Source organism: Paramisgurnus dabryanus, chromosome 10 (genome assembly GCF_030506205.2).
Source record: "Paramisgurnus dabryanus chromosome 10, PD_genome_1.1, whole genome shotgun sequence".
Classification (NCBI taxonomy): Eukaryota; Metazoa; Chordata; class Actinopteri; order Cypriniformes; family Cobitidae; genus Paramisgurnus; species Paramisgurnus dabryanus.
The window spans coordinates 8,962,104-8,988,937 of NC_133346.1; the positions used below are offsets into that span (position 1 = coordinate 8,962,104).

Consider the following 26,834-nt stretch of genomic DNA (forward strand, 5'->3'; position numbering starts at 1 on the left):
TACATATTTTTTTGCAAAGGTAGATAGATTGTACCTAACTGGTACCTAAAATATAATGTTTTATAGGGTACGGCCCCAGTGACAGTTTGGAACCATTTAAGACCATTTTTCTGTCAGTGTAGGCACTTTTTGGCTAAACTGGCTACACGCAAACACACACACAGTTTAAATCTTATCTAAGAGCACCTAATGAAAGTCAAACACAGAGACTAACATGAGAAAAAGACATTCAAGGACACAGAAGATATCAACATGTCAAATGTGACAATGATCAGGGTCTGTTTTTCTCTATAGTCTGAAGGGCTCAAGGTCTTTGAAATCATTACACATACTACTACAAACCAAAAGACTGCCCAAATAACATAAAACAACAACTTTATAAAATACTCCTCTTCAATAAAACACTGCATCTACAGTGGAAAATTACATTGAAAACTTCATTTTTAGTGTATGTCCACCTGCACTGTACTACTAAACAAATATTTGAGCACATGAAGGACTTTTTAAACACACAATAGATAACTCATTACACAGGTGAGCTATATGTTTTTTTGTGTCACCAGAAGTGTGGGCTCTATTAATGCATTTCAGCCTTGGCCACTTTGCCTCCTCTGTAAATATACTTCATTCCATCGGTGTCATTTATCAAGTCTGGGAGGGTTTGTGTGCTAAGAGATCTTGCAAAGCCTAAAGAATACATCAGCTTCAAAAATATAAGCTCTGAAACAACAGACTTAAGTTATCTGATGTGTCAACCCAACTAGTAGAGCATTGCGTTAGCAGCGCAAAAGGTCACATGTTCAATCCCCAGGGAAACACAGATAAAATGTATACCTTGAATGCACTGCAAGTTGATTGGATAAAATAATCTGCTAAATGCATAAATGTATATATATAATAAATACAATTCATTTATTCATTTCTTATCATTTCTTAATATTTAGAGTTGTACACTAATACAGGGATTTTCAAACTGTGGGTCGGGACCCACTAGTTGGTTGCACAGTTGGATAACGTGGGTCACTGCCAAGTGGAACCATTGTTTTCATGCTAGTACATTATAGCATTGAATTATTACATTGAACATGAACAACCAGTATTCAAAGTTCTTATTAAAAAAAAACTGTTTTACCCAAGGGGCAACTTTCCGGTCTCTCATGGTAGTGACTTAAACTGCAATTAACTGACCGGACGATCCAAAAGAAAGTTAATCCCATAGACCCCCTCCCTGTGTTAAAATTCCCAACGTTACATCAGAAAAAACAACCTTTTGTCCTGCATGACAACTGTAAGGGGGGGTGAATTTTTTGTAACTCATCCATTTAACTTAAATTAAGCCTTAAAGTTCTGCATAATTAAGGGCATGGCCACTTGAGTGACCGGTGAATTGATGCTGCTGTCAATACCGTCAAGCCAGGCAAGCATGGTTTCAGCAACCAGGCACCTCAGCTAAACCCACATTCCAATTCTTTGGTCATTTTCGGTTATCCGAGATATGGCTCCGGCAACTTTGGGCTTAAAAAATGCATCTCAGACACCTATGGGTGACGTCACAAACACTTCGTCCATGTTTTATATAATCTCTGTTTTTTTCCCCCATATTTCAATTAAAAAAAATTTGGTGGGACTTGAGATAGATTATACCTCTTTAGGTGCATCATCAAAAAACAATATACAAAAGCGGTCACTGGGATGGTACATTAACATAAAAGGTCCTAATATGTACCATTTACTGTAGGTACAGATATGTACCTTTTAGGTAGTATATACCTTTGAGGTACTCTTTATGTACAAAGGTGTACTTTTTGAACTTTTTGTACTTTTTTCATTACTTCTTAACAATGTGAGTCCTGGGATGAAAAAGTTTGGGAAAAACCAAACCGATCAGAGGCCCCATTGACTTCCAAAGTAGGAAAAACAAATACTAAAGAAGTCAATGGGGCCTCTGATCGGTTTGGTTAAAAACATTCCTCAAAATATTTTCCTTTGTGTTCATCAGAACAAAGATATTTTTACAGGTTTGTAACAACATGAGAGTGAGGAAATGATGACATTTGCTTTTCAAATAAGGATGCTCCTAAAAAATAAGACAATGTTGATAATATTGCTAAGGTCATAACATTATTTTATAGTGTAATAGATCATTACACACGTAACACAATGACTTCATACCTTCTCCACCTCTTCTCACTCAAGCAGGACTAAAACCAGCCAGTCTCCGTCCTGTGTATTCGGTTCAGTCTGTATCATCATCACCAGGTATGAGATGATTCTGTCTGGGCTGCTATTCACAAACAGTTTTAGTGCTGAAGGTTCCTCTGTGGCTCTTCACGGATGAAGAAAAATTTTTGAGAATCACAGACGAGACATAAATTGTTCTTTTTTCGCCAACTGACTAATCTTCTTGCTCACTGTTTGGCACATTTGTACCCATCACTCTTTGCTTTCAAGACTCATGTCAAACTAATGCTCATTGAGGCATATATCTGTGGAGCCTGTGTCTGTGTTGGGACGGGAGGATGTTAAAAACATGTTTTCCCCTCTTAGTGGCCCTTAAGTCCTCCTTGTCTATCCTCTTGAAAAATCCCACAATGGTTGTCTGTCCCTAAAGTTCCCGCTTGACTCTGGAGGAATGTCCGGCTTGGATCCCAGCCTGTACATTGTAACACTTCTGTTGGGTCGTGAGGGCACCATTACAGCAACCCCAAACAGACGGCCACATCATTAGAGACCCCTCCTCAAAAGCTCTCTCAGGCAATGTTACGGTACAGTGTAGTCAACAAGTGGTCCATACCTCTGAGTTAGTGGTCCACTTAAAGTGCGGTTCTGGATCATGTCCCAAGGCCATTTCTGAGAGACTCCAAAAATGTTGGGTTGTTTTAACCATTGCTGGGTCAAATATAACCTAAAAAACACAAAAATATATCAATTTTATGGGTTAATTTAACACAGTGGTTGGGTTCGTCCCTTGGGTACGTGAAAATAACCCATCATTTTTTGGAGAGTACATGACAGGTAAATGAAACTTGAAAAATAAAGTATGAAACTAAATTTAAATTCGCAACTTTACACTGAATTATTTCCAAATTCTTCTCGGCATCTTGTAGTTAGTGCACATGGCACCGTACATACGTATACACCACTTTAGAGTCAGTTTCAAGGTCTTCAGCTGGGGACCAGATGGCACATTCTGTAAACCAATTTAAAAAAGAAGATTTTACCATGGAAAAGTAACCGCAGGTTTTCTCCAAAACAATTAACCTTAATGAACGCAGTACCCGATTCATTGAGGTTTTTGCTGTCTAAACACATGGCAATGCATTCAATAATTTCTAATCTGACTGCTGGTTGGTTCAGTATGCTGAGCTAGTGTCCATAATTATGTTTATGAGTTGTTTATCTCACTAGGGGTTTCCACCTACAGTATAGAAACCATATAGAGTACACAACATCACTGCATAACACTGGTTCTACCATAATACATTTCTTTGTCCCACAATAAATGTTAATGTTACTTAACTGGTAAAGCACACCAATTGCAATGCCAGGGTCAGACACTCTGATACTGTATTGTTTTAACCCATGGTTGGGTCATGTATGGACAAACTCAACTGGTGTGTTTAAACTAACCTAGAAAATGCCCAGATTTAACCCAACTATGGGTTGAAACAATTCCAAAGGAAGTAAACATAATGATAAAATGTATATTTTAACTACTGTGTTAATCACTTTGAATAAAAAAGTCATGTAAAAAAAGTTTGCTATAATGCTTTTTCACATAGGCCTATGTGTGTTAGCAATGCAACATCACTTATTTGGGTTGTCTATTAAACTAAACTACTGTACTGTAGACGTTTATCATTTGCTTTGCAAGAATTCATTGCATTGTATTTTGGAACGTACACATAAAAATGTTCCAAATGTGTTTTAGACCTTTTCTATATTAAAAAGGGTCATTTTGAAACCAGTTATCATGTGGGTTATTGGATTTAATTCTACACTACACTTTTAGACAATGTGGTAAAAAAATGGTCCCTAGCTGTCACTGGGGCAGTAACCTTTCAAAAAGTACACCTTTGCACCTAATAAAAAAGTATTAGTACCTCAAAGATACATATTGGTACTAAAGAGTTCATATTAGTACCTTAGAGGTACATATTGGTACTAAAGAGTTAATATTAGTACCTCAGGGGTACATATTGGTACTACAGAGTTAATATTAGTACTTTGGAGGTACATATTGGTACTAAAGAGTTAATATTAGTACCTCAGGGGTACATATTGGTACTAAAGAGTTCATATTAGTACTTTGGAGGTACATATTGGTACTAAAGAGTTAATATTAGTACCTCAGGGGTACATATTGGTACTAAAGAGTTCATATTAGTACCTCAGAGGAACATAGTGGTACTAAAGAGTTCATATTGGTACCAAAGAGTGCATGTTTGTACCTCAAAGGTACATATTGGTACAAAAGAGTTCATATTAGCACCTCAGGGGTACATATTGGTACCAAAGAGTGCATATTAGTTCCTCTAAGGTAAATATTGGTACTTAAGAGTGCATGCTAGGACCTCTAAGGTACATATTGGTACCAAAGAGTGCATGTTTGTACCTCTAAGGTACATATTGGTACCAAAGATAGCATATTGGTACCTCTAAGGTACATATTGGTACCAAAGAGTGCATGTTTGTACCTCAAAGGTACATATTGGTACCAACGAGTGCATATTAGTACGTCTAAGGTACATATTTGGTACTAAAGAGTGCATTCTAGTACCCCTAAGGTACATATTGGTACCAAAGAGTGCATGTTTGTACCTCAGAGGTACATGTTGGTACCAAAGAGTGCATATTGGTACCTCTTGGTACCATAGAGTGCATATTAGTATCTTAGACATAAGTGTCAGAAGCAAAAAAAAATGTGGGTGGGTTCAAAGCATTTACTGGAGTAGATGCCATTTCCTTGTATTCTGGTGCCTTTTAATTAAACAATTGTTTTTATAGCCTAAAGGCTTTGCTTACCTTATTGTGTCACGGGAGTACTGTTGGCGAAAGTATAGTGAAAACACGAAATGTAGTTTAATTTATATGGACTCTAAATGACCAAAGTGAAATGGATTTGAGGCAACAGTGTGGAAGTCAAGGCTTTAGCTAAAACGTGGAACGAAGTTTAATTTATAAGGGCATTCCTCTGGTGGAATGGATTTGACTGACAGCACTCTGACAGGCATATGCGCTAAATTAGAGAAAAGGCGAATGGGTCCAATATCATTGATCTTATAAAGGGTCTTGGTCTTGTCCCAACCACATATAATGGTTCCGAGGCCCATTCCCTCAAAGGTAGATATTGGTAACTAAAGTACACATATCTGTGCCTAAATTGTTTATATTAGGACCTTTTTAAAGAGTACTGCCTCAGTGACAGCTTGGGATTATTTTGTCTGACATTGTATGATGCAGGTAGCCAATGAACTGTGGCCAGAGTTGTCCTCTATGAGTCAGTGGACTCTGCGGCAGCATGAACATTTAATGAACGCTGAAAGCACTGCGTGTACGTCTGTACCGCTGAGTGACTCTATGTGAATGTGTCGGTGCAGTTCATAGCTCAACACATTCCATCACTTTAAGAATTCTCTGCACTCCCCCTGTCTCAAGCAAGTAAAAATAGCCCCTCTCCCTCATACACACTACACAAGCTGAAGCTGTGTGTTTGGGAATCTGGAGATCTGGGCTTGCAAACCAACAGGAAGGGTCTTGCAGTAAATTAAGGATCTTTTTTTGCCATTGCTGCGATAAAGAGAGGGGGTTTTTAAGACCCTCAAAGATCCAAATAACATTTAACATCCCCAGAACCTTTCAGTTATAGTGGAAACCGTACACTCTGCTAAAAGGGGTACAAGAGATTTCACTGGGGCAATACCGTTTGTATCCAAGTACACCTCTGTACCTAAGAGTCCATACAGTATTAGTGCCTCAAAGGTACATATTGGTACCAAATGCATGTATATCTGTACCTAAATGGTACACATTAGGAGCTTTTTAAGGGGTACAGCCCCAATGACAGCATATGTACTTTAATTCTGAGAGATTACGGACCTTTAACAAATGGAGTTAAGAAACTTTGACAGCAGTATAAGGTCTGTAAGTTTTATTATTAAGAGTTTATTGTTGAGTTTGACCACTTGAGCCATTAAATCTAATTTGCTCTCTTTTTCTTTTACGTCTGCTGCATCAAAGCTCTCTTTCTTTCTGTTCTCACAATAATTCTATTCAGGGGGTCTCGCTATTAATGCCCGGACAGAAATGTGCTTTTGGCTTATGAGTGGTGGGATTGAATGGTGCGTGTGGGGGGTGCCAGAAGAATGTAGGGGTCATCAAATAAGAATGTTTAAAATGACCACATACCATCAAAACCTTCCCTGGAATTCTTTTGGTCAAAAAATGTATAATACAGCAGAAATTCTTGACTCTAGTTCAGACCGCATTGTACTGTATGTGACACAAGGCATTTTGCATTTGTAACAATAATGCAAAGGCTTTTGCAAAAGAAAGTAAATATAGGGCATATTGCAGAAATTCATGTAATGACAGCTTCAACGCTTTGTCCACTCCAGTGCATTTCCACTAAAATAAGCAGCGAACAAAGCATTATTATGATGCACGAGTATTGATTTTACTCTGGTCATAAAATAACTCAAATTACATGCTGATAGACAAACACAGTGGTCTGACTACAGTATGATGCAGTTTAGTTTACATGATGAGATTATAGAGTAATTTAACTTAATTAACATGAATGATTGTCAGTTTAACCCACATTTACTTGGCATCTTTAAAAGCAGATAAAGCTAATGCAGCATTTTATGTATTATTCATTGATGTAAAAAAAAACATGGCGACATGAGGAGCTGTATTTATATATGTATTTATGTGCTTGTATTATTATATTATATTATATTATATTATATTATATTATATTTGATTTATATTTGAGAGGGGGGGCAAGTACTTGTCAAAATTCATAATCTTGCGTGCCGTGTTTGAGAGAGGATCCATGGCAGTCACGGAAGTCTGCATCCTCTGGAGGTCGCATGCAGGCTTCATACGTCATCAAGCTGATTTATTTCAGTTAACTGAGCATTACATTGGCACGTAAAAAAGCACATTACAACATTTTACGATTAACTAAGAATAGTAAACTTTATAATTGTTAATATTCTGAAATAACGAAGTCTTTGATATAGCGCGTGTGCAGCCTACAAATGCGACCTCCGAAGGATGCATCCTTCTGTTTGATAAACGGCCACTGTTTCGGACTGTTCCTGCCATCTAGTGGTACAATTTAAACACATCCCCTGCATACATACTGTATTTTATGATAGATACGCTATGCTAACGCAAACGTTTAAAATACTAACATTTTAAAACGATGTTCCCATTTAGCATCGGGATGTCAAAAAAATTAAACCAACTCATAGTTTAACATGCTGGTGCCATATTTCTGGAATAAATAACGGTAGTAACCATAAACTCTTGATGTCTGTGTGCAGTGACCATGCATCATGACGCATGGTTTACTGCCTGGTGTTTGTTAGCGAAGTGTGAACATTACGGGGTTGTGAGAATATAAATCCATGTCGATCCAATGTTATTTTCGTATGTTGAGGAGTTGTGAACTAGCCTTAAAGTGGATTCTGGATAGAGGGATACAGTTACGGCCAAATCTCGCGAGATGTTGAGTTTAGGGTTAGGTTTGGGATAAAAATAAATCATTCGGTAGGATTTGGATTTAAACAGTGGTTCTGTCTATAAAGGATACATCTACAGTCTAAATACCATAAAAGTTTGGATTAAGCGTTAGTTTTTTTGGGGGGTGAAAATCGTATACAGCGAGATTACCCGGGATTATGTCCGTAGCTGTATCCCTTCTAGCCACAACCCTTAAATTGCGTGCATGGTGATGTTATGGTTTACACAGGACAGGAGTGGTAACTACATGCGGCGATGCGCACTCCGATCGACCTATGACATCAATTACCGCGAGAGCGATTCGACAGGAATGCTTATATCTCGCGATACTTGATGTCATACACCGATCTTTCTGCGCAGCGCCGGTTGAATTTCAGCCAACTACTACCCGCGTTTCCCTACTAGCACTGGAGACAGCTACAGGCTTTATCGATAGTGACCAGTCAGGTAGCAGTCAGCCTCCCTAAAGTATAAAGCAGTAGAGTCTAAATTTCATGGGGAGTCGAACAACTAAGGAGCGGTCATTTTTATTTCTTGTGTTTATATTTGTTGTTAATGATCAATAATATAACATATTTGTGATTTATAAAAAAATAAGCAGGAAATATTAATGCATACATTAAAATCTAATGAGTTATCTTTTAAAGTTTGTATTTAGTAAATTCATAAGGGCTAAAAAAAAATCAGTACACAGCGAGGCAGTGGTGGATTTTAGAAAACGCGAAGACAGTGGATGTCCCTCTGCGCTGCCTGTTGTTTTGTATATTGACAGCGCGCTGCGCGGGTTTATGTTTCGCGGGAGCGGGAGGCATACAATAACATTGTATTTAATTTATACAGTAGTGATATTTTCCGCATAAAAAGCGCAAAATGAGTTTATGGGTCGACAAATACAGACCATCGTCCTTGGCTAAACTCGACTATCACAAGGAGCAGGCGAGTCAACTCAAAAATCTGGTAAGTTAAGAGTGCAACCATCACGAGAAGATGAAATCGAAAAATAATTCACTGTAACGTTACTTCAGAATCAAAATTGAATATAGTTTAATTTACTGCATTAAATTCAGTTCCCTTGTTGAAGAAATTTAGCCTTTAAAGTATGTTCACTGCTTATTTTCAATTGCAAACAGTTATGATGTAATATATGCTACAAGAAACATTATAAATTCACAATGCTGCCTGGTGGTATATAGTTAACTGTTAGATCATGTAGTTATAGCTAACCGTTTGATTTTGCAGGTCCAGTGTGGTGACTTTCCACACTTGTTGGTTTATGGCCCTTCTGGTGCTGGAAAGAAAACTCGGATCATGTGTCTGCTCAGAGAGCTGTACGGTCCCGGGGTCGAGAAACTCAGAATTGAGCACCAGACAATTACGGTATTTATTCACAAAAACTCAAGGATAACATCAGAAACTTGAAACAAAATGTAACCATAAAGTTTTTTGTCTCTTTCTGTTGCAGACACCCTCTAAAAAGAAACTTGAAATAAACACCATTGCCAGCAACTACCATTTAGAAGTGAATCCAAGGTAATGCAAACTTTAAATTCAATAACAGTGCCATGGGACCTCAATCTAAAAACCGAAATATTTCCAAGTTTGGTTCTATCTTTCACATTTGGTTTGTTTTTTCCTCAAGTGATGCCGGGAACAGTGACCGTGTGGTTATTCAGGAGCTCATAAAAACTGTGGCTCAGTCTCAGCAGATTCAGTCCAGCGCTCAGAGGGAGTTCAAAGGTTCGGGTTATTTTCAGAGATGTTTTACATAATATGTTAGATCATTAATCTGAATCTGTTAAGGAGACATAAACCACAATGACCTGTATTGGTAATATTGTTATTTGTGGTGTAATCACAGTGGTGCTACTGACAGAGGTGGACCGGCTCACTAAAGATGCACAGCATGCCCTGCGCCGTACCATGGAGAAATACATGTCCACCTGCCGGCTGATCCTGTACTGTAACTCTACCTCAAAAGTGATCGGCCCGATCAGGAGCAGGTGTCTGGCTGTGAGAGTCCCTCTACCAAGTGTGGAAGAGGTAAGGTAGCACTTTCTGTAATTATAAAATACCCTTTTTTGTTTTTAAAAAGTGCAAAGTTGTAATGCATTGTGAGATGTGTTTTGCTTGATGTCTGAATACGATCCAATCTTCCTCCAGGTGTGCAGCGTTCTGTCAAGTGTGTGCAAAAAAGAGGGTCTGTTGCTTCCCCCTGAGCTGGCCAAACAGATCGCAGAGAAGTCCGGTCGCAATCTCCGCAAAGCTTTGCTGATGTGTGAGGCCTGCAGAGTTCAACAGTAAGTGAGAGCCGTAAGATCAATTTGGATAAAAGTGTCTGCCAAATACATAAATGTAAATGTAATCTGTACCTTTTATTCTGCAGATATCCGTTCTCTCCGGACCAGGACATCCCTGAGACGGATTGGGAAGTGTATCTGAGAGAAACGGCTAATGCTATAGTCAGCCAGCAGAGTCCTCAGAGGTCAAAACAAACACATCTATATGAACTAATTTACTTGCTTTGTTGAAAGTGCTATATTGTGTGCTATGTTCTTCTTGCAGGCTTCTGGAGGTTCGTGCACGATTGTATGAACTTCTAACTCACTGCATCCCACCAGATATTATCATGAAGGTAAGTTGCCTTCATTTCAGTGTTTTATTTTGTAAAATAAAACCTAAAACTCATGATTATTACTGTAGTAAAACTGCTACTGCGGCTGGTATTTCAGGGACTGGTGACAGAGTTGCTTGGCAACTGCGATGGACACCTGAAAGCCGACGTATCTCAGATGGCAGCGTACTACGAACACAGACTGCAGCTGGGGAACAAAGCAATCTACCACCTGGAGGCCTTTGTTGCTAAATTCATGGCGATCTACAAGAAGTTTATGGAAGATGGACTTGACAACTTTATGTTCTGAGCCACTGTAGCCTTGAAGAAATAAGATATATTTGATAAAATTGTTTTTCATAATAAAAGTCATTTTCAAAAGCTGTTATTGTCCTTTGTAATGTAATCGAAGGTAGTCATGGAAAATGATTTATATTTATGGTGTGAATTAAATAATAACAGAAATTAAAGTCCTGAAATTAAATTGTGTCCTATTCAGACAGCAACATCAAAACGTTTACAGGAATTTTGCAGATATAAATAAAAATAGCCTTGAAAATTAGTTTATTCTTCACAATTCTATACAACAGTGATAAATACTTTACAAAAAAAACTGACCCTGGAGCACAAACCAATAATAAGTCACACGGGTGTATTTGTAACAATAGCCAATTATACAATGTGTGGGTCAAAATTGTCATTTTTTATGCCAAAAAAATCATTAGGATATTAAGTAAAGACATGTTCAATGAAGATATTTTGTAATTTCCTGCTATATAAATATATCAAATGTATTTATCATTAGTAATGTGTTGCTAAGTACTATATTTGAAGGTGTTATTCTAAATATTTAAACTTTTTGCACCCTTAGATTTTCAAATAGTTGTATCTCGGCCAAATATAGTTCTATTCTAACAAACCATACATTAATGGAAATGTTGGATAAATAAAAAAATTGACCATTATGACAGGTTTTGTGGTCCAGGGTCACATATAAATGCGACACTAGTAAAAACATTTGAAAAGTCATAAATGAATTTGTTTGCATACTATGACATAAATACAACATGCATGCAATACATACCTAATCATCTATGATAACAGTGGTTCCCAACCTTTTTCCTTGGGACCCCCCTACATATGCATATATATTTTATAACCGACGGTTGGAATCGTAAATATTATAGGTATTAATATTTACCATTTTACATCATTAAATATTTTAACTTCCTTATTTAGCCTAATCTTTAAAAATATTTGTTATATTTAAAATTATTGGTGGAACATTTATATGCATTTTTATTTGATCTCAAAGCCCTTAGTGAACTCTGGTGTCCCCCTTAAGGGGTATGTGGACCCCAGGTTGGGAACCATTTATCTATAACATAAATTATATTAGATCACTTAGGGGTGGTTTCCCAGACCGGGCTTATCTTAGTCCCAGACTGTATTGCACGTTTGAGCTGCTTTAACTTAAAAACACCTTGTCCTGTTTAATTTTAACACATGACCTAATATTAATAAGGCCTAGTCCTGGATTAACCTAAACCCTGTCCGGAAAACCGCCCGATAAGGTCTTCGTTACATAAACTAACAATGACACAGTTCTCTGAATATGTCCAAATTCTTCTTGCCTTATTTACAACTTGCAAGCCAAACTTGAACAAACAAATAAATATTGTACATTAAATAAATAGCTTGGTCTTCCTGCAATATCCATTTAGAAGTGCGTGAGTTACACAAATATTACCATACTATGTATATTCTTTTCATGAACACAATACGCAAACCATTAATAAAACAAATAAATAAAAGATTAGTCCACTGAAACAAAAGTACTGTATTACTTGCTTTCATTGTTTGATGGCTAATGCGTGCCTTTTGATTCCATAGTAAACAATAAGGCACATTGTGATAAGCATGCATGAGCCCACTAGAGATAAAAAGCCCACGACAGGTTGTTTGGCGAGGACGTAACACTCTGAGCATGACACAGGGGGATGGGTACACTGTTGATAAGAGGCCCCATAGGCAGGGAAGCCATTACGATTGATGATGTTTTTATAATGGGCCAGTGAAGATTTTAAAATGACCTCCTCTTGCACGTGACCGTACATTCCGAAACCCGGATCGTGTCGGTCGTCGAACGCATATGCGAAATATCCCTTCAGATTGACCCCATCCAGTGTGTACGCTGAAAAACAAGCCAGAGGTTAGAAACAGCTGGCCTGAACCCTGTGACGTAACTGTAAAGCAAACTGAGACGATAAGGTGAATAAAACCTTGCTAGTGTTTGAAAATAGTAAGCAAATATTTTTTTCCAAAAGCTCTTATGTTAGCCGCTCAAGTTTAAAGTTTTTGCTGCGGTCAGCAAACCGTTTCCCTAGATGTTTGCTTAATGATTAAACCGTTGCGTGTGTATGCATGTGTGCAGTGTGAGCTTTGCGCCCCTAAACAGAGATGGCACGGTTCTGATAATCTGAACTTGAAGCCTGCTATTTCACACGTACAAACAAATGTTTTTTTAAGGTGGCTTACCTTTTAAAGCCTCATTTATGTAGTTGTAAAGGTAGTAGACGCGCAAGCTGTCCTTAAACCTAGCTGTGTCTTCTTGAACCCCATTGGCCATCACGTAAATGGGAACCCCTTTATATCGAGAGTTGACCCAATTCAGTGCCTTGCGAAGACCCCAGGGGACCACAGGTGAGTTGCGTCTCGGTGACATGATCCATGTAACGTCAGATATCAGTTGTACCTGGAGCTTGTCTTTAAAAGTGTATTTGTCCTCGACTCCATCATATACCATAGAGGTGGTAAAGTGGCTGATGGCGAAGAAATCGTAAGTACCTTTAACCAGCCGCCGATCGTCTTCGCTGAACGCCGGTAAGTGGAAGTTGAAGAGGTCGATGTTGTTACGCTGTTGTAGCCAGCTTCGCATCACTGTGGGGTAATCGCCGGTGCCAAATATGGGCTCTGCAAACCAACCCACACGAAAGTCCAAAACTCGGTTTGCAGGTTCTACATCTTCCCGGTTAAAGGAAAACGCAGGCTCGACCCAATCCATGTGAAGAACCAGAGACGCCTGACCACCTTGAGCTTTGCGAAACTCCGTATCGTACACATGCCATGCTAAAGCATGGGCGCGGAGCAGTTGGTGACCCACTGCGTACTCAAGATCTTCATCGTTGGGTTCGTTGAGAGTGATCCACAGCTTGACGTGAGCTCCGAGTCGTTGGAAGCACAGCCTGGCGTAGTCCACAAAGCCCTGGAGCGTTTTATCGCTCTGCCAGCCTCCGTTGGCCTCCATGGAGGCAGGCAAGCTGGACAGTTTCCCAGTGTGGTGCCAAAGGGTCACAACTGGGGTTACGTTAACCTTTCGTAGCTCACTGACAAAGCAATGGTAGTAGCTTAGCAGTGTTTCATTTGCGTCAGACACTCGGCCTGATGGGACGATGGAGGACCAGTTGAGGGAAAAGTGAAAGTGTGACACCTGCATGCGTTGCACGTCAGACACCTGCTGCCGGATGCTGGCATAGTCGGCACAATGCCGTACCCTGCGAGTAGGGGACACCTGAACGCCCGGGAGCTTTCGCAGCTCTCCGTTACCAGAAATGTTCCAGATGTATATGCTAGGGTCTACAAACTGCGTAGGTGTGGTATCAACCTTCAAAACAAATCAGAGGACACTTAAGTGATTTTATATTTATGGATTTGGCAGATGCTTTTATCCAAACCAACTTACGGTGCTATACAAGAGCACATTTAGATACAATGATAGTCTCTATGTCATATACTGTAGATCAAATTCATGCAAAAAAAGAATGGTTAAAAAGAAATGGTTTAGAAAATGCTCCCAAAAGATCTTTCATGTGTGCATCTATGTTTGATCAGAGGTCAAAGTTTAAAGCTAAACACCATATGATGCACATAGGTTCAGGGTTTCATAAAAATGAACTTTGAATCCTCCTACTCCTACAAATGTCTGATGGGACAAACAAGAACAATGAAATCAGTTTGATTTGCTGGACCACCGTGTACAAAACAAGTACACTGCTTTAAGTTTAACTCTTTCCCTGCCAGCATTTAAAACAAAGTTACCAGCCAGCGCCAGCATTTTTTATGATTTTGAAAGAAAGAAAAGACTCTCTGCTTTCATTTGTTCTCTTTTATCACCTCTCAAATATGGGTTTCTTCAAAAATACCAAATTTTGAGCAAAAAGCTGAGATAATTGCATTTTTGTGAAGTTGTTAGAGATTAGCTTTTACTGTTTGGCCTTATGGTGCGTTCACACTAGACGCGGAAGAGGCGGCAAGCGTGAGTGATGTTAAGTCAATACAAAGACGCGAATAGGCATCCTGCGGTGAGTAAGCGTGAATAACGGATGGTGCGTTCCGCGCGAATTGAGTGTTGTTGCATGATCCGTGCGAAAAAAAAAATCTGCACTTTGGTGGCTTTTTGCCCTGCGTTAACCAATCAGGAGCTTGCTCTAGCAGTGACGGGATTACAGGAAGCGAGCGGAGGCAGAAAAACAAAACAATGGAGGACAATCATCTTTGATACACGAGACATCTTCGTAAAACAGTAATTAAAAGGATCTTGTTTGGAAGAAAGTGAGTGAGCAGGTCGAACTGGTAAGTTTACTCAATTTGAGCTACTGTATATAAGCCCCTCCCATGACGCGAATGACTAGAATTTCATGCGCGACTTTCACGCGCGAATGAAGCGAGTAAACTCAAAATGTTTAAGCTTCAAACTATGTGCGAATATTGCATTTTTTCCACGTTTAGGATGAACGCACAGTTGGTTGATGCTTTAGTGTTTTAAAGTTGGGTAAGAGCACCACCTGGTGGATAATATCGGAAATATGGATTGCAGTAAAAACTCGTCATTGGCAGGGAAGCGTTTTTTCAAAGTCAATGGTGGGGAAAGAGTTAATAAAAGGGGTGCAGTAGACCTGTTTTGAGATCACTTCCACTTTTAGAAAGTTCAATAAAGTTAACTTAAAGGTGCAATGTGTAACTTTTTAAAGGATCTCTTTGCAGATGCAATATAATATACATAACTATATTATCAGTGGTGATAAAGACCTTACAAAATGAACTGTAATGTTTTTATTACCATAGAATGAGCCGTTTTTATCTACATACACCGTGGGTCTCCTTACATGGAAGTCGATGCATGTTTCTACAGTAGCCCTAAATGGACAAACTGCTCTATAGAGAGCGTTTTGTCACTACGTTGTCTCAGACGATGACATGGTTGTCCAGTGGAGGTTACCGTAGCTTCTCATCGCATTTCAAAGGGAGATGTGAGCTGTGGACTGAGCCATTGGTGGCAATGTACAGTATCACCACTAGATGCCGCTAAAAATCTACACAGTGTACCTTTAATGTAACAATAAACTCTCATTAATTATATTGATTAAAAATAGTCAAAAAAATAGTCAAAAGGTCAAGGGTTTGAACCCAGGAAAAAAATTATACTTTGTAATTGCTTTGGATAAAATTCTCTGCCATTCTTAAACACGCAAACCAGTCAAACAGGACAAGTGGTACCTGTATGGAGTTGGCCGCCACACCCCAGGCAAAGTCGCAGGAGAAGACGCCTTGTGCCGGTCGGTTCTCAGGCAGCTGAGGGAAGCCGTTCTTCTCGATGAGTTTGCTAAAGAAAGTGGCAGACGTCTTTGGTTCTCTTTTAAGGTCAGGTGTGTTAAAATCTACATAGAAAAGCCCTCGACGTATTCCGTATTCACGGTACCACTCGTATCCGTCCAACAGAGACCAGGCCGTGAAGCCGATCACATTTACACGGTCAAAGCGAATGGCTGTAAAGAGAATAAAAGGAGCAAATATCAAAAATAAGGAGAAATATTATAATGTTAAAAATCACAATAAATATAGTCAAAAAGGTCTCAAGTCGACAATACAAATCTAGAACTCAAATTCTAAAACAAAGCAGAAAGCTTAAAGATGAGACTGCTTAATGAGAAATATTTAAGATTCTGCCCATTTTTATGTAAGTAATAAAAAATTAATCTTTTGTACAAAAGATTTCCTCACTTTTACTGAAGCACAAAAAATGCTTTAGAAAACACCAGATGATAGTATAAAAGTTTCACACAAAAACATAAAAAATTCACATTTACTTTTCTTATGCCCGTATTATAATTTGCATTTACAAATATTAAGAATAATGTTAAATGGAAAGTTTCCTCTAGTGGTTTTATACATTTGGACTCTGTACATGTTAAGATGCCTTATTACCCATTAAAAGTTAGTTCTTTTAATTTTTTATAAGTGAAACATTTGTGCTACACTGGTCAAAAAATAAATATGTACCCCTAACACTGGGGCAGAACCCTTTAAAAAGGTCCTAATATGTACCATTACACTATAAAAATGATATAAAATCAACATTTGTTTTTATGTTACTTTAACTTAACAAATTAATTAAAACGATTTCAACTTGTTTTTATAAGTTGTGTCAACTATCACAAGTCAAAATTTAAAATAGTAGGTTGAATTGAATTGCATAACCAAGTTGGTTTAACTTAAAAAGCTGCATTTTTACAGTGTAGATATATGTACAGTATATATTTAGTAGTACCAATATGTACCTCTAAGTTACTAAAATGTATCTTTGAGGTATAAATAAGCTCTCTTTGGCTCAAGTATGTACCTCTGAGGTACTAATATAAACATGTACTTTTTGAAAGGGTACATATTTTGACCATTTCTTCTGACAGATTTGTCATATTGTATCATCGTGAAAGTATTTTATTAAAATACTTAAGTCTGTCAATCTACCTTTCAGAGTCTCCATAATAAAGCGCTTCAGATAGTACATGTGCTTAGCATCCTTCGTTTTCGTATTGCCACTTCCATACCAACCGCTCTCAACTACAAAGATGGGCGGGTTGTTATATTCAGCATGGACCCAATACAGCAGCATCCTCAGGTCCAGGTCTTCCGTCTGGGCGAAGCGCAGGCTGTCATTGATCAGCTGAAAACTAAGTGCCGGACCGTGAGAAAGAGCAAAGAAATCAGCCGTGCCGTTAATGTACACGCGCTCGGCCTCTGTAAAGGACGGTAGTCTGTGGGTCAGATTGCGTTTCATGCAGGGTGGATAATCTCCATCCACAAACAGCGGACGGGCAAACCAGCCGAGCACGAAATCCAGAGAGCACTGGCAGGCCCTGCGGTTCTCCTGACTGGTTCTGCTTGGTTTGATCCAATGTGAAGCTAGAGCTATGGATACTTTTCCTCCCTGACTGGCACGATATCTCTCATCATACAGGTGCCAAACTGCAGCGTGTGCCTGGACAACAAGCAAACATAATACAGTATGTCAAAAGTCTCAAAAGTGACAAAAACTAGATAGATTCTAATGGTTTTCACTACAGAAATTATTATGAACCATTATAAATTGTATACCATTAAAACCATTACATCATTTCTTTATTGGAATGTGACTTAGTGACTTATTCCAGTATTAACGAAAAACTTGGTGTTGCACGTCAATTCAACCCTCAATTTTAAGTTTTGACGTGATAAGTTGACATAACTTATAACAACAAGTTGCAATTGTTTAAATTAATTTCTTAAGTTAAAGTAACATAAACATGTACGTTGAGTTGACATATTTTTTTACAATGTAGTGTTTAATTGATTCCCATTCGTCAGATAACATCCCACTAATAGAAACCATTAAAGACCACTGTAGTTTCCATTAAAACCAATACAATTCCTACTACGATCCATTAGAATCACAATTTTTTTTTTTTATAGACAGGGTCTCATATAATAGACAAATACATAAACATCCGTGTGAATTGACATATAGTTACCTTCAAAAGATTGTGTCCAACTCTGAAAGGCAAATCCGAGTCATTTTTGATACCAGGAGCCACAACCCCAGTTCCATATCCATGCCAGGACACAATAAAAGGATTGTCGATAGTAATCCAAAATTTCACATCTGATCCGAAAGTTTTAAAGCAAAAATCTGCGTAATCTCTAAACAGGTCAACCGTAACCGAACTGTTCCAGCCTCCGAAGTGCGTCTGCAAATTGTCAGGTAGGTCCCAATGATATAAAGTCACAACAGGTTGCACTTTAATCTCCTTTAATCCACGAATTAGGTTTTTATAATACCACACACCCTTTTCGTTGTAGCTTTCCTTGGTGCCGTTGGCAAAAATGCGTGGCCAGGACAGAGAAAACCGATAGTGACTGACTCTCAGCTGCTGGAGGGCTCGGAGATCCGCTTGGATGTTGTGATAACTGTCACTGCCCACGTCTCCTCTGGATACACGGGTCCCTCCGCGCGTAAAAGTGTCCCAGATAGACTTTCCCTTCCCGTCTTTCTCCCAAGCTCCCTCCACTGAATACGCAGCGGTGCCGACAGCCCACATAAACTTTTCGGGGAACGTGTCGTAAAGGAAAGCTTTGTCGCCGGGATATGGAAGTTTGCTAAATCTATCCCATGTCTGCAGTCCTGCGCCAGGATCAGCTGCTGTTTGACTGAACAACATGAATGCCCAAAAGATCCATGTAACTGGCATAGCGTAAGAGAGCCTGATTGTAGTACAATGAAAAGAGAGTCTCTTACCTTACTCTTTGCAGTCACAACTGTGGCATAACCCACTCATGGCCCCATCTGAGCCTTTTTTGTCCTCTCAGGAAATCTATTAATTATTACCCAGACACTTGATGCATAAATAGGTATCCAAGCACTGTGCTATTTCAGGTCACACAATAACTTTCCTCTATATGATTGGGAAAATATGATTTTTAGATTATATGAGACATACAAACATTATTTGGTTACACCTGTGGCCTTCAAATGCTTAACATGTTTAATGTTACCCATGAATCACCCAGTTATTCAGTAATCCAAATGGGTTATTTAGTAGCATACTTATTTTTATATTAAACATTAAACAGTCTTTATAAAACATTGATAATAAAATGAAATAGGGTCATCAAAGTTTGATTTCAATCATGACCTTACTCACTCCGTATTTAAGATATGTACAAAGAAAAGCCTCTCCATCTGAAAGACTAAAAATCACATGCACCTGTTTTCCTGTCTAGTGTCAACAATAACATTAGCAAATATAATATGGTAATGTTCTCTCGGACAATCTAATTTGCTTTAAGCCACGCGTTCAGCCTCCTGAAGGGGGTCACTACAAATGCAATCTGGCCAATTTGCCTGTTTGACTCAAGAAAAGCATCAGTATTGCAGACACCTTGGTCACCGATGTACATAATTAAATACATTAAAGATTTTATGACTGCTATTCAACATAAGACAGTAATGCATACTTAAATTGGAAATGCATTTGCCGATTCTGAGCACCTGTCTTTCTTTGTGCCATAGGTAAGGGGAAATCACAGGTGTGAGTGTTCGCTCAATCATTGCAACTCAATCATCTGTTAAAGGTCAGCTGTTATGTTAATTTATGTTGGCCCTCGATGCATAATGGATTTTCCATATTACAATTACCCGCATCCTCTAAGATCATTAGTATTGGGTTTCACTGACATAAACATTTGGAAAGGTTATAACTGAATGATTCATAGTGTAGCTTCAGATTTAAGACAAGCAGAGCGATACAGGAGAACATTCTTGAATTTAAAAACGTGTTTTAGCCATGTAAGACGTGTAGTGAAATCAGAATGTTGAATATTTAGCGCAAGATTTATTACCTTTCTCTTTACCTTTTATATAATATAATGAAAAAAATCCCTGTTTTATTACCCCACACTTACCTGAATGCCTAGCAGCAGCCTTATTGCCTCATAAATGATTATTGCCCTTATGTTCACATCTGCAAGTTAAACACAAACTTATTTAATACAAACATTTTGACATCGGAACTGAAATAGGCTAAATATGTGACCCTTTTCACAAGGGCCAAAACCTGGACATTTTGAAAATATTGCTCTTATAAACATTCACAAGGTTTTTTTTTGGACATGCAATTTTGTGATTTGGCCACAAAAGAGCTCTGCTGTCCACATTAGTTTAGCGCCAACATTAGGTTTAGTTTAAGCCAGGGGTGCCCTAACTTTTTCCTACCAAGGCCCAAAAGTCAAACCTGACTGAGGGCCGTGGGCCGAAAGTAAATGTTGCTGTGTTATATTAAGATTAAAGTTGCCCTGATTCTCCTAATTTATAATTTTACAAATATTACTCTGTTTATGCATAAGTAATGCAGTTTATTTTCAAAGGTAACTTTTGCCAATAATTTTTAAATTTCCTTTTGTCTGTGTCCCACTGCCTCGACCTCTCCATTATTAACCTATAGCAGTGGCGGTTTGTGATTGCTCATCCGAGGGGCGAAAATTCAAAATTAGTGTTCGGAGTGTCATGTGTGTTGCGTCATGTTAACCATGTGCATCATGTGTTTTGTCAAAATAAGTGCCTGCTGCACACGCGTCAAAACCGTTTTTGATAAAAGAGACGCTCACGTTCACAAAATACACGCAAAACACTCACTTAACAGTAAACTCTGATTACTCATGAGATTATGCGAGTATCTAGCAAACGCGAGAGTCTCTTTTATCATAAACCCTTTAGACGCGTCTGCAGCAGGCACTTATTTTGACAAGACACGTGATGCACATAGCGCCCAAACACAAATTTTGAAATTACGAACCACACACGACGGGTTGCATACATGTTGTGACGAACTTTGCATCGAGCGCCCTCAAAAAAAGAAGTCACTGGCCGGCACTGTCCTATAGTACACGAGTTTGTTGAGTTTCGTGATGCATGCTATAGTCCTTCATGTGTGCATGTACATGAAAAAAATGGATTTACTTTAATTCTTTGCATTTCATTTTAATTTACATTTTTGTAATGTACAAATACATCAAAAAAATTTACATTTTAGAAAATGTAAATTAGAAACATGAACATCTGTGTCAATGACATTTTGTCGTATCTCACGTGGCACGACGGGCAAATTAAAAGGTCAATGCGGGCCAACTTTAGCCCGCGGGCCCTACTTCGGGCACAGCTGAGCTAAAGTGGACAACAGAGCTCTCTTGTGGTCAAATCACAAAATTGCATGTTCAAAACCACATAAGGAAGAATGAAAGAGAAATATGAAAAGAAAAATGTTTGTGCTTTGTAAGAAGAACGGTCGCATGTTTAACCACTATTTACAGTAAAATATCAAAAATATTAAAAAGTGTAAAATATAAAAAATGTTAAAAAAATCTAAGTAAATGTATTTTTTTACAATAAAAATCATCAAGCATCAAGCATCTCCAGGATTTATTTATCGTTAGTTATCTTATGAGTGGGCCATGCCCACCCAATCAGAGGCTTGGCCCACCCTAGCCCCACATAACAGCCAATCTTTTGGCCAAAAATCTGTAATGTGCAACAAACATGAGAATAATTTTTAAGAAAAACAGCATTTCAAATAAAATTAATATTTTTAGTTTGTTTTAGTTGATGTGAATAATTATTTTAAAAGAACTGCCCCTTTTAATTAACTTAAAGTTACTTAATTTATTTAAGATCTGTTAAGGGCTCAAAAAATATTATAGATGCAAAAAGGGAATGTAAAAGTTAACAGGTTAACCCATTTTATATATATTTTTACTAAATAGTTCCAAAATATGTACAAAAAAAACGGCCCTTAAACCGATCATAAATATATGGCCCGAACTACGAGTTTTATTTCATCATTAACCAACACAGTACTGTTTGTTATGCCAGTTGATTGTTAAAATTGTGACTTATAATAACATGACATATAATAACACAGATTTTCATTTAGGGCTATTTTATTAGGGCTCCTGTCACAGTATAGAAGGGGGTGGAGCATCACATAAGCCACGCCCACACCTGATCAGCCACTAATTACCTCGTGCCAACGCAATTGGCTCTCTGATAAATATTCACCTGCGCCCTTTCTCCTGATCTTAACACGATGGACGAGTTTCTCATTCCACCTTACAGCTGTGGAGGGTATCCTGGCTATTTCCCATTTTATCCCAGCAATCCCAAATTCAAGCAGCAAAGCTGGAACAGAAAAGGAAATAATGTTTACGTGCCGCCAGATGCCCCAGATTATTTTGACGTTTATAAGCGTGCTCAGTTAAAAGCGATATTATCTCAGGTGAACCCTAACCTGACCCCGCGCCTCCGCAAAGCCAACACTAGAGAGTTTGGTGTGCAGGTAAACCCTAAAGTAGATGTCACCGTGCAGTGCTCTCTCGGACCCAAAACTCTATTTTATCGCGGAGATAAATGGGGGTCTCCTCGGACGCCGTCTCCAAGTCCTCTTAACAAAGTAACGCTACCCAGCACTCCGGTAAACTCCGTGCGTTTTAACCGACCCGTCGCCATCTACTCACCTGTCTTCGACCGCAGGATCTTCTCCTTGTCTACCACGACTGCCAGTGAACGTAAGAACGGCGGTGGGGATGAGAGTAAAGATGAGAACATAAATGCGGAAAGCGAGACGGACGATGAGAAATGCAAACGGGATGAAATAATGCAAAACGAAGCGCGGCAAGAGAAGACCGTGGTTCAACGAAACAAGCGCTCTAATTTTCAGGTAAATTGAAAATAACATGGCAACCAGTTTAGCCAGTATTGTAAAACTAGCAAAAAGAGAACGTCGTATACGGATATTAACACATTTGATTTTTTTAAATGTATATTTAGTAATCTATGCTAGAAACATACCTGTGACCTCATTACATCAGTATTAGTGCGCCACGGCGTCCGTGTTGCTTTGCAACCACTCTGCTATTCTATAGCACTACATTGTTTAGCGGAGGAATATTTTTGTCATTCTTGTAGTGATAGACTAATACCATTTAAAATTAGCCATAGTGTTTATGAAATGTAATCAGTTTAGCTTAGAGCTGTCATATGTTGGGGTCTCTTTTGGGAATTTTTTTTTTTTTAACCAATGAACTGAAATCAGTGGGATGTGGCATTATCCAGATTTGGCAGCAAAGCAACGTAGTGGCGCAATATTACTGCTGTAAAGCGGTTGCCGACGGCTTTAAAGGACCGGATCTACGTTTAATTTCGTTATAAACCAACAGGTTTTTTGTTGTTCCAGTTGATTGTTTAAATTGTGACTTATAATAACATTTAATCCTGCTTAGTTTCTAGAGCAGAAATATGGATTTTATCACTGCAGTAAGTGCAATATTCGATGGGAAAGTGCATTTGTGTGGTGCATCTCGGGAACCTCCAAGGTAAATCGTCTTGACGTTTGACTCTGAATATTTTATTTATTAATTTGCCTAACTTGGTGGTATTCGCACAGGTGTACTTCAAGCAACACTGCAGGAAGTGCCAGGCAGGACTAAATCCATATAGGGTGGAATCCATTCAGTGCCAGGTATGATTTGTGGTGATTTTTCTCTTTATTGACTATTTTTAAGTTGTTTGCCCTTCAATCTGCAATGATTTGTCTAACCAGGTTTGTTGCAAGACGCGCTGCTGCTGTGATCAAAAGCAGAGGCACATTGACATGCGCCGTCCTCACCGCCAGGATCTGTGTGGCCGCTGCAAGGGGAAAGGCCTTTCCTGTGATACTATCTACAGTTTCAAGTACATAGTCTGATTGTTCAGGTCTATCTGATGTCTTTTAGAATCTCTATATGTGGCCCAAGAGATGTATTGGGTGGGATGTATTTTTGTATTCCAATAAATGTATAAATTAATAAAATTTAATAAAGTATTGCAGCATAGTACAAGTGTCTGTGTGACTGTTCTGCACTGTAATTGACTTCAATGGCTAGTGGTTGGCAAGCTGTTCTATCATAGGCGGTTTAACCTGTGATCGCCTTAAAGGGCACATTATGTAAAATGAAGACATGACCGTGTTTGCACAACCCTACAACAAAAAATTCACACTTTAAAAAAAAAAAAATTCCCATTAAATCAAAGCAACCTCATTAGACATGCTGGTTATTTTACAATCCAAAGCTGCAGCTGCTGGAAGTTGCATATGCCATTAAGACTTAAAAATTGTTAACATTCAGAAAGTTAACTGTTGTTCCTAGTTAATAGCATAGGTGTAATTTACACTGGGGACATGTCCCCACCACTTTTTGAAATGGCTGATTTTGTCCCCACCACTTTTTGAAAGCATTTGGTAAAAATGTTCTGAAAAATAAAACAATACCTGTGCGACTTACACTGCAAAAATGACTTTCTTTCTTAGTATTTTTGTCTTGTTTTCAGTAGAAATATCAAAAAATTCTTAAATCAAGATATATTTTCTTGATAAGCAAAATGACCAAAGAAAATAAGTCTAGTTTTTAGACAAAAATAAACAATTTGAGTGAATTTGTGATTAAAACAAGCAAAAATATCTGTCAATAGGGTGAGAAAAAAAAATCTAAAAATAAGATTTATTTTTTCTTAAACACTTAATTTAAGCAAAATTTTCTCACCCCATTGGCAGATATTTTTGCTTGTTTTAAGCACAAATTCACTTAAATTGTATAGTTTTTATCTAAAAACGAGACTAATTTTCTTACGTCATTTTGCTCATCAAGAAAATACATCTTGATTTAAGAATTTTAAGATATTTCTACTGAAATCAAGACAAAAATACTAAGTAAGAAAGTCAGATTTTCAAGAAAAAAATCTTAGTATTTTTGCCTTGTTTTCAGTAAAAATATCTAAAAATTCTTAAATTTTAGATGCTTTTTCTTGATGAGCAAAAAATCAAGTTTTTAGACCAAAAATATCAAATTTAAGTGATTTTGTGCATAAAACAAGCAAAAAAATCTGCCAATGGGGTAAGCAATTTTTTCTTGAATTTTTCTTGAATTTAGTGTTTAAGAAAAATGTTTACGATTTTTTGCTTACCCCATTGGCAGATTTTTTTGCTTGTTTATGCACAGAATCACTTACATTTAGTATTTTTGGTCTAAAAACTAGACTTATTTTCTTAGGTCATTTTGCTCATCAAGAAAATGCATCTTAATTTAAGAGTTTTAAGATATTTTTACTGAAATCAAGACAAAAATACTAAGATTTATTTTTCATTAATAATTTTTTGCAGTGTACGACTGGTTTTGTGGTCCAGGGTCACATATGTTGTGTTGTATGGTGTGTTTTCTTTTACATAATAATGAAATTCATTGTAATCAGTGACTTTACGCGCTGCTGTTTTCTACAGTATGGTGCTTTGGCACTGTTCGGTTGAGCTGGTGTTGTAGGGACTGTTACATGTACAGTCAACATTGTTGAGGGTTTTATGCTGAGTATTTTTGTGTTGTTGACTGGCCTACTACGCTATGCCCATTTTTGATGGGCCGTTATTCAATATTTTTCCCATCCTGCTGTAATGTTTTTTCATCTGATCTTTTGTCCCCACCACTTTTCAAAACAAACTGACGCCCCTGGTTAATAGTAAATTGTTATATGTATATGACTTAAAGGTAATGCTCAGTTAACTTCAATAAACCAGGCTTGATGATGAATGCAGCTGTTTTGATTGTTAATGTGATGTCACCCAAGCCCCGCCCACAGCCACTGACTGATTCATTTTACCCAAAAGCTGTGTCTTCACACATTGTGGCATTAATGTGGCTGAAGATAAGTGTCTCTGCATGAATCAAATCTATTTTTAAACAAAAGCACTCAGTCTATTGGTAAGGGAGTGAGGAGCAGTAGCTCATTTGCATTTTAAGGTACACACCGATGGGCAACTTTCCGATATCTCTGAAGCCAATACGGAAGTGATTTAAACTGCAATTCATCGATGGCTGCTAGAGACCGGCTCCAATAAGAGTAAATTCCCATAGACTTCCCTGTTAAAATGGCCATCTTAAGAGCATAAAAAAAATGTTTACAGCACAAAATTACGGTACAATTTTGTCTATTTCTAATTATGCCCTTCATGACAACTCTGACGGGGTGAATTTTTTTGTAACTCATCTGTTTAAGTTATATTAAGCCTTAAAGTTCTGCATAATTATGGGCGTGGCCACTTGAGTTACGGTTGAACAGCCACTGCTATCAGTCGAGTCGAGCTAGGTGGGCGTGGTTTCAGAAACCAGCCTACCCAGATGCACCCATTTCCGGTTATCCGCAAGTGATGAGCAGCCAAAATGGTTGGCTTCAAAAACAATCTTCAGAAACCTATGGGTGACACTACATCCATCTTTTTTTTACAGTCTACGATACACACAAAATCGATGCTTTTAAGCACCCACCCAGATAGATGATTTTTGGACACGCTATAACATAAGCTGTGGGGTATTTTGTGCTGACACATTCTAGGCACACCTGAAACTTATTTTACATCTTGTAAAATAATATGTGCCCTTTAAAAGTGTATAGGAAGACCTTTGCATTGTCAATGGAATGTATCATGTAGTTGTGTTGCCTGAGGCTACCGAATATGTGACTTCAAAGTAGGGATGCTTAACGATTAATCGCGATTAATTGTTAGCAGAATAAAAGTTT

At 38.2% G+C, this 26,834-nt stretch overlaps 3 protein-coding genes across 4 annotated transcripts; 2 read left to right on the forward strand and 1 right to left on the reverse strand.

The window, feature by feature from the left end:
• Positions 1-8,489: 8,489 nt before the first annotated feature.
• On the forward strand, positions 8,490-10,744 carry rfc3 (replication factor C (activator 1) 3). Its single transcript, XM_065260159.2, has 9 exons — positions 8,490-8,709; positions 8,992-9,129; positions 9,215-9,282; positions 9,392-9,489; positions 9,611-9,792; positions 9,913-10,049; positions 10,136-10,234; positions 10,315-10,384; positions 10,482-10,744. Exons 1-9 carry the CDS (start codon positions 8,623-8,625, stop codon positions 10,671-10,673), a joined length of 1,071 nt encoding a protein of 356 aa, XP_065116231.1. The 5' UTR covers positions 8,490-8,622; the 3' UTR covers positions 10,674-10,744.
• A 237-nt stretch (positions 10,745-10,981) lies between these two features.
• kl (klotho) lies at positions 10,982-19,106 on the reverse strand. Of its 2 annotated transcripts, XM_065260155.2 has the most exons (6): positions 18,975-19,106; positions 18,211-18,886; positions 17,171-17,681; positions 15,920-16,188; positions 12,902-14,027; positions 10,982-12,557 (listed from the first exon to the last, which is right to left on the reverse strand). In XM_065260155.2, the coding sequence occupies exons 2-6, from the start codon at positions 18,775-18,777 to the stop codon at positions 12,217-12,219; spliced, it is 2,814 nt and encodes a 937-aa protein (XP_065116227.1). In that variant the 5' UTR covers positions 18,778-18,886; positions 18,975-19,106; the 3' UTR covers positions 10,982-12,216. The 2 variants fall into 2 exon arrangements, with proteins under 2 accessions (XP_065116227.1, XP_065116221.1); XM_065260149.2 differs by having other exon boundaries at positions 18,211-19,029.
• A 3,185-nt stretch (positions 19,107-22,291) lies between these two features.
• On the forward strand, positions 22,292-24,110 carry zar1l (zygote arrest 1-like). Its single transcript, XM_065256595.2, has 4 exons — positions 22,292-22,947; positions 23,510-23,602; positions 23,674-23,748; positions 23,830-24,110. The coding sequence occupies exons 1-4, from the start codon at positions 22,318-22,320 to the stop codon at positions 23,971-23,973; spliced, it is 942 nt and encodes a 313-aa protein (XP_065112667.1). The 5' UTR covers positions 22,292-22,317; the 3' UTR covers positions 23,974-24,110.
• Positions 24,111-26,834: the final 2,724 nt, after the last annotated feature.

Coding starts and splice junctions, on each gene's coding strand:
- rfc3 (XM_065260159.2), top strand. CDS start 8,623: ATGAGTTTATGGGTCGACAAATACAGACCATCGTCCTTGGCTAAACTC. Junction 9,283..9,391: donor CATTTAGAAGTGAATCCAAG/GTAATGCAAACT, acceptor TTTTTCCTCAAG/TGATGCCGGGAACAGTGACC. Junction 10,235..10,314: donor AGCCAGCAGAGTCCTCAGAG/GTCAAAACAAAC, acceptor TTCTTCTTGCAG/GCTTCTGGAGGTTCGTGCAC.
- kl (XM_065260149.2), bottom strand. CDS start 18,927: ATGCCAGTTACATGGATCTTTTGGGCATTCATGTTGTTCAGTCAAACA. Junction 17,682..18,210: donor TTGGACACAATCTTTTGAAG/GTAACTATATGT, acceptor CTTGTTGTCCAG/GCACACGCTGCAGTTTGGCA. Junction 16,189..17,170: donor TATTATGGAGACTCTGAAAG/GTAGATTGACAG, acceptor TTCTCTTTACAG/CCATTCGCTTTGACCGTGTA.
- zar1l (XM_065256595.2), top strand. CDS start 22,318: ATGGACGAGTTTCTCATTCCACCTTACAGCTGTGGAGGGTATCCTGGC. Junction 23,603..23,673: donor GCATCTCGGGAACCTCCAAG/GTAAATCGTCTT, acceptor GTATTCGCACAG/GTGTACTTCAAGCAACACTG. Junction 23,749..23,829: donor TGGAATCCATTCAGTGCCAG/GTATGATTTGTG, acceptor TTGTCTAACCAG/GTTTGTTGCAAGACGCGCTG.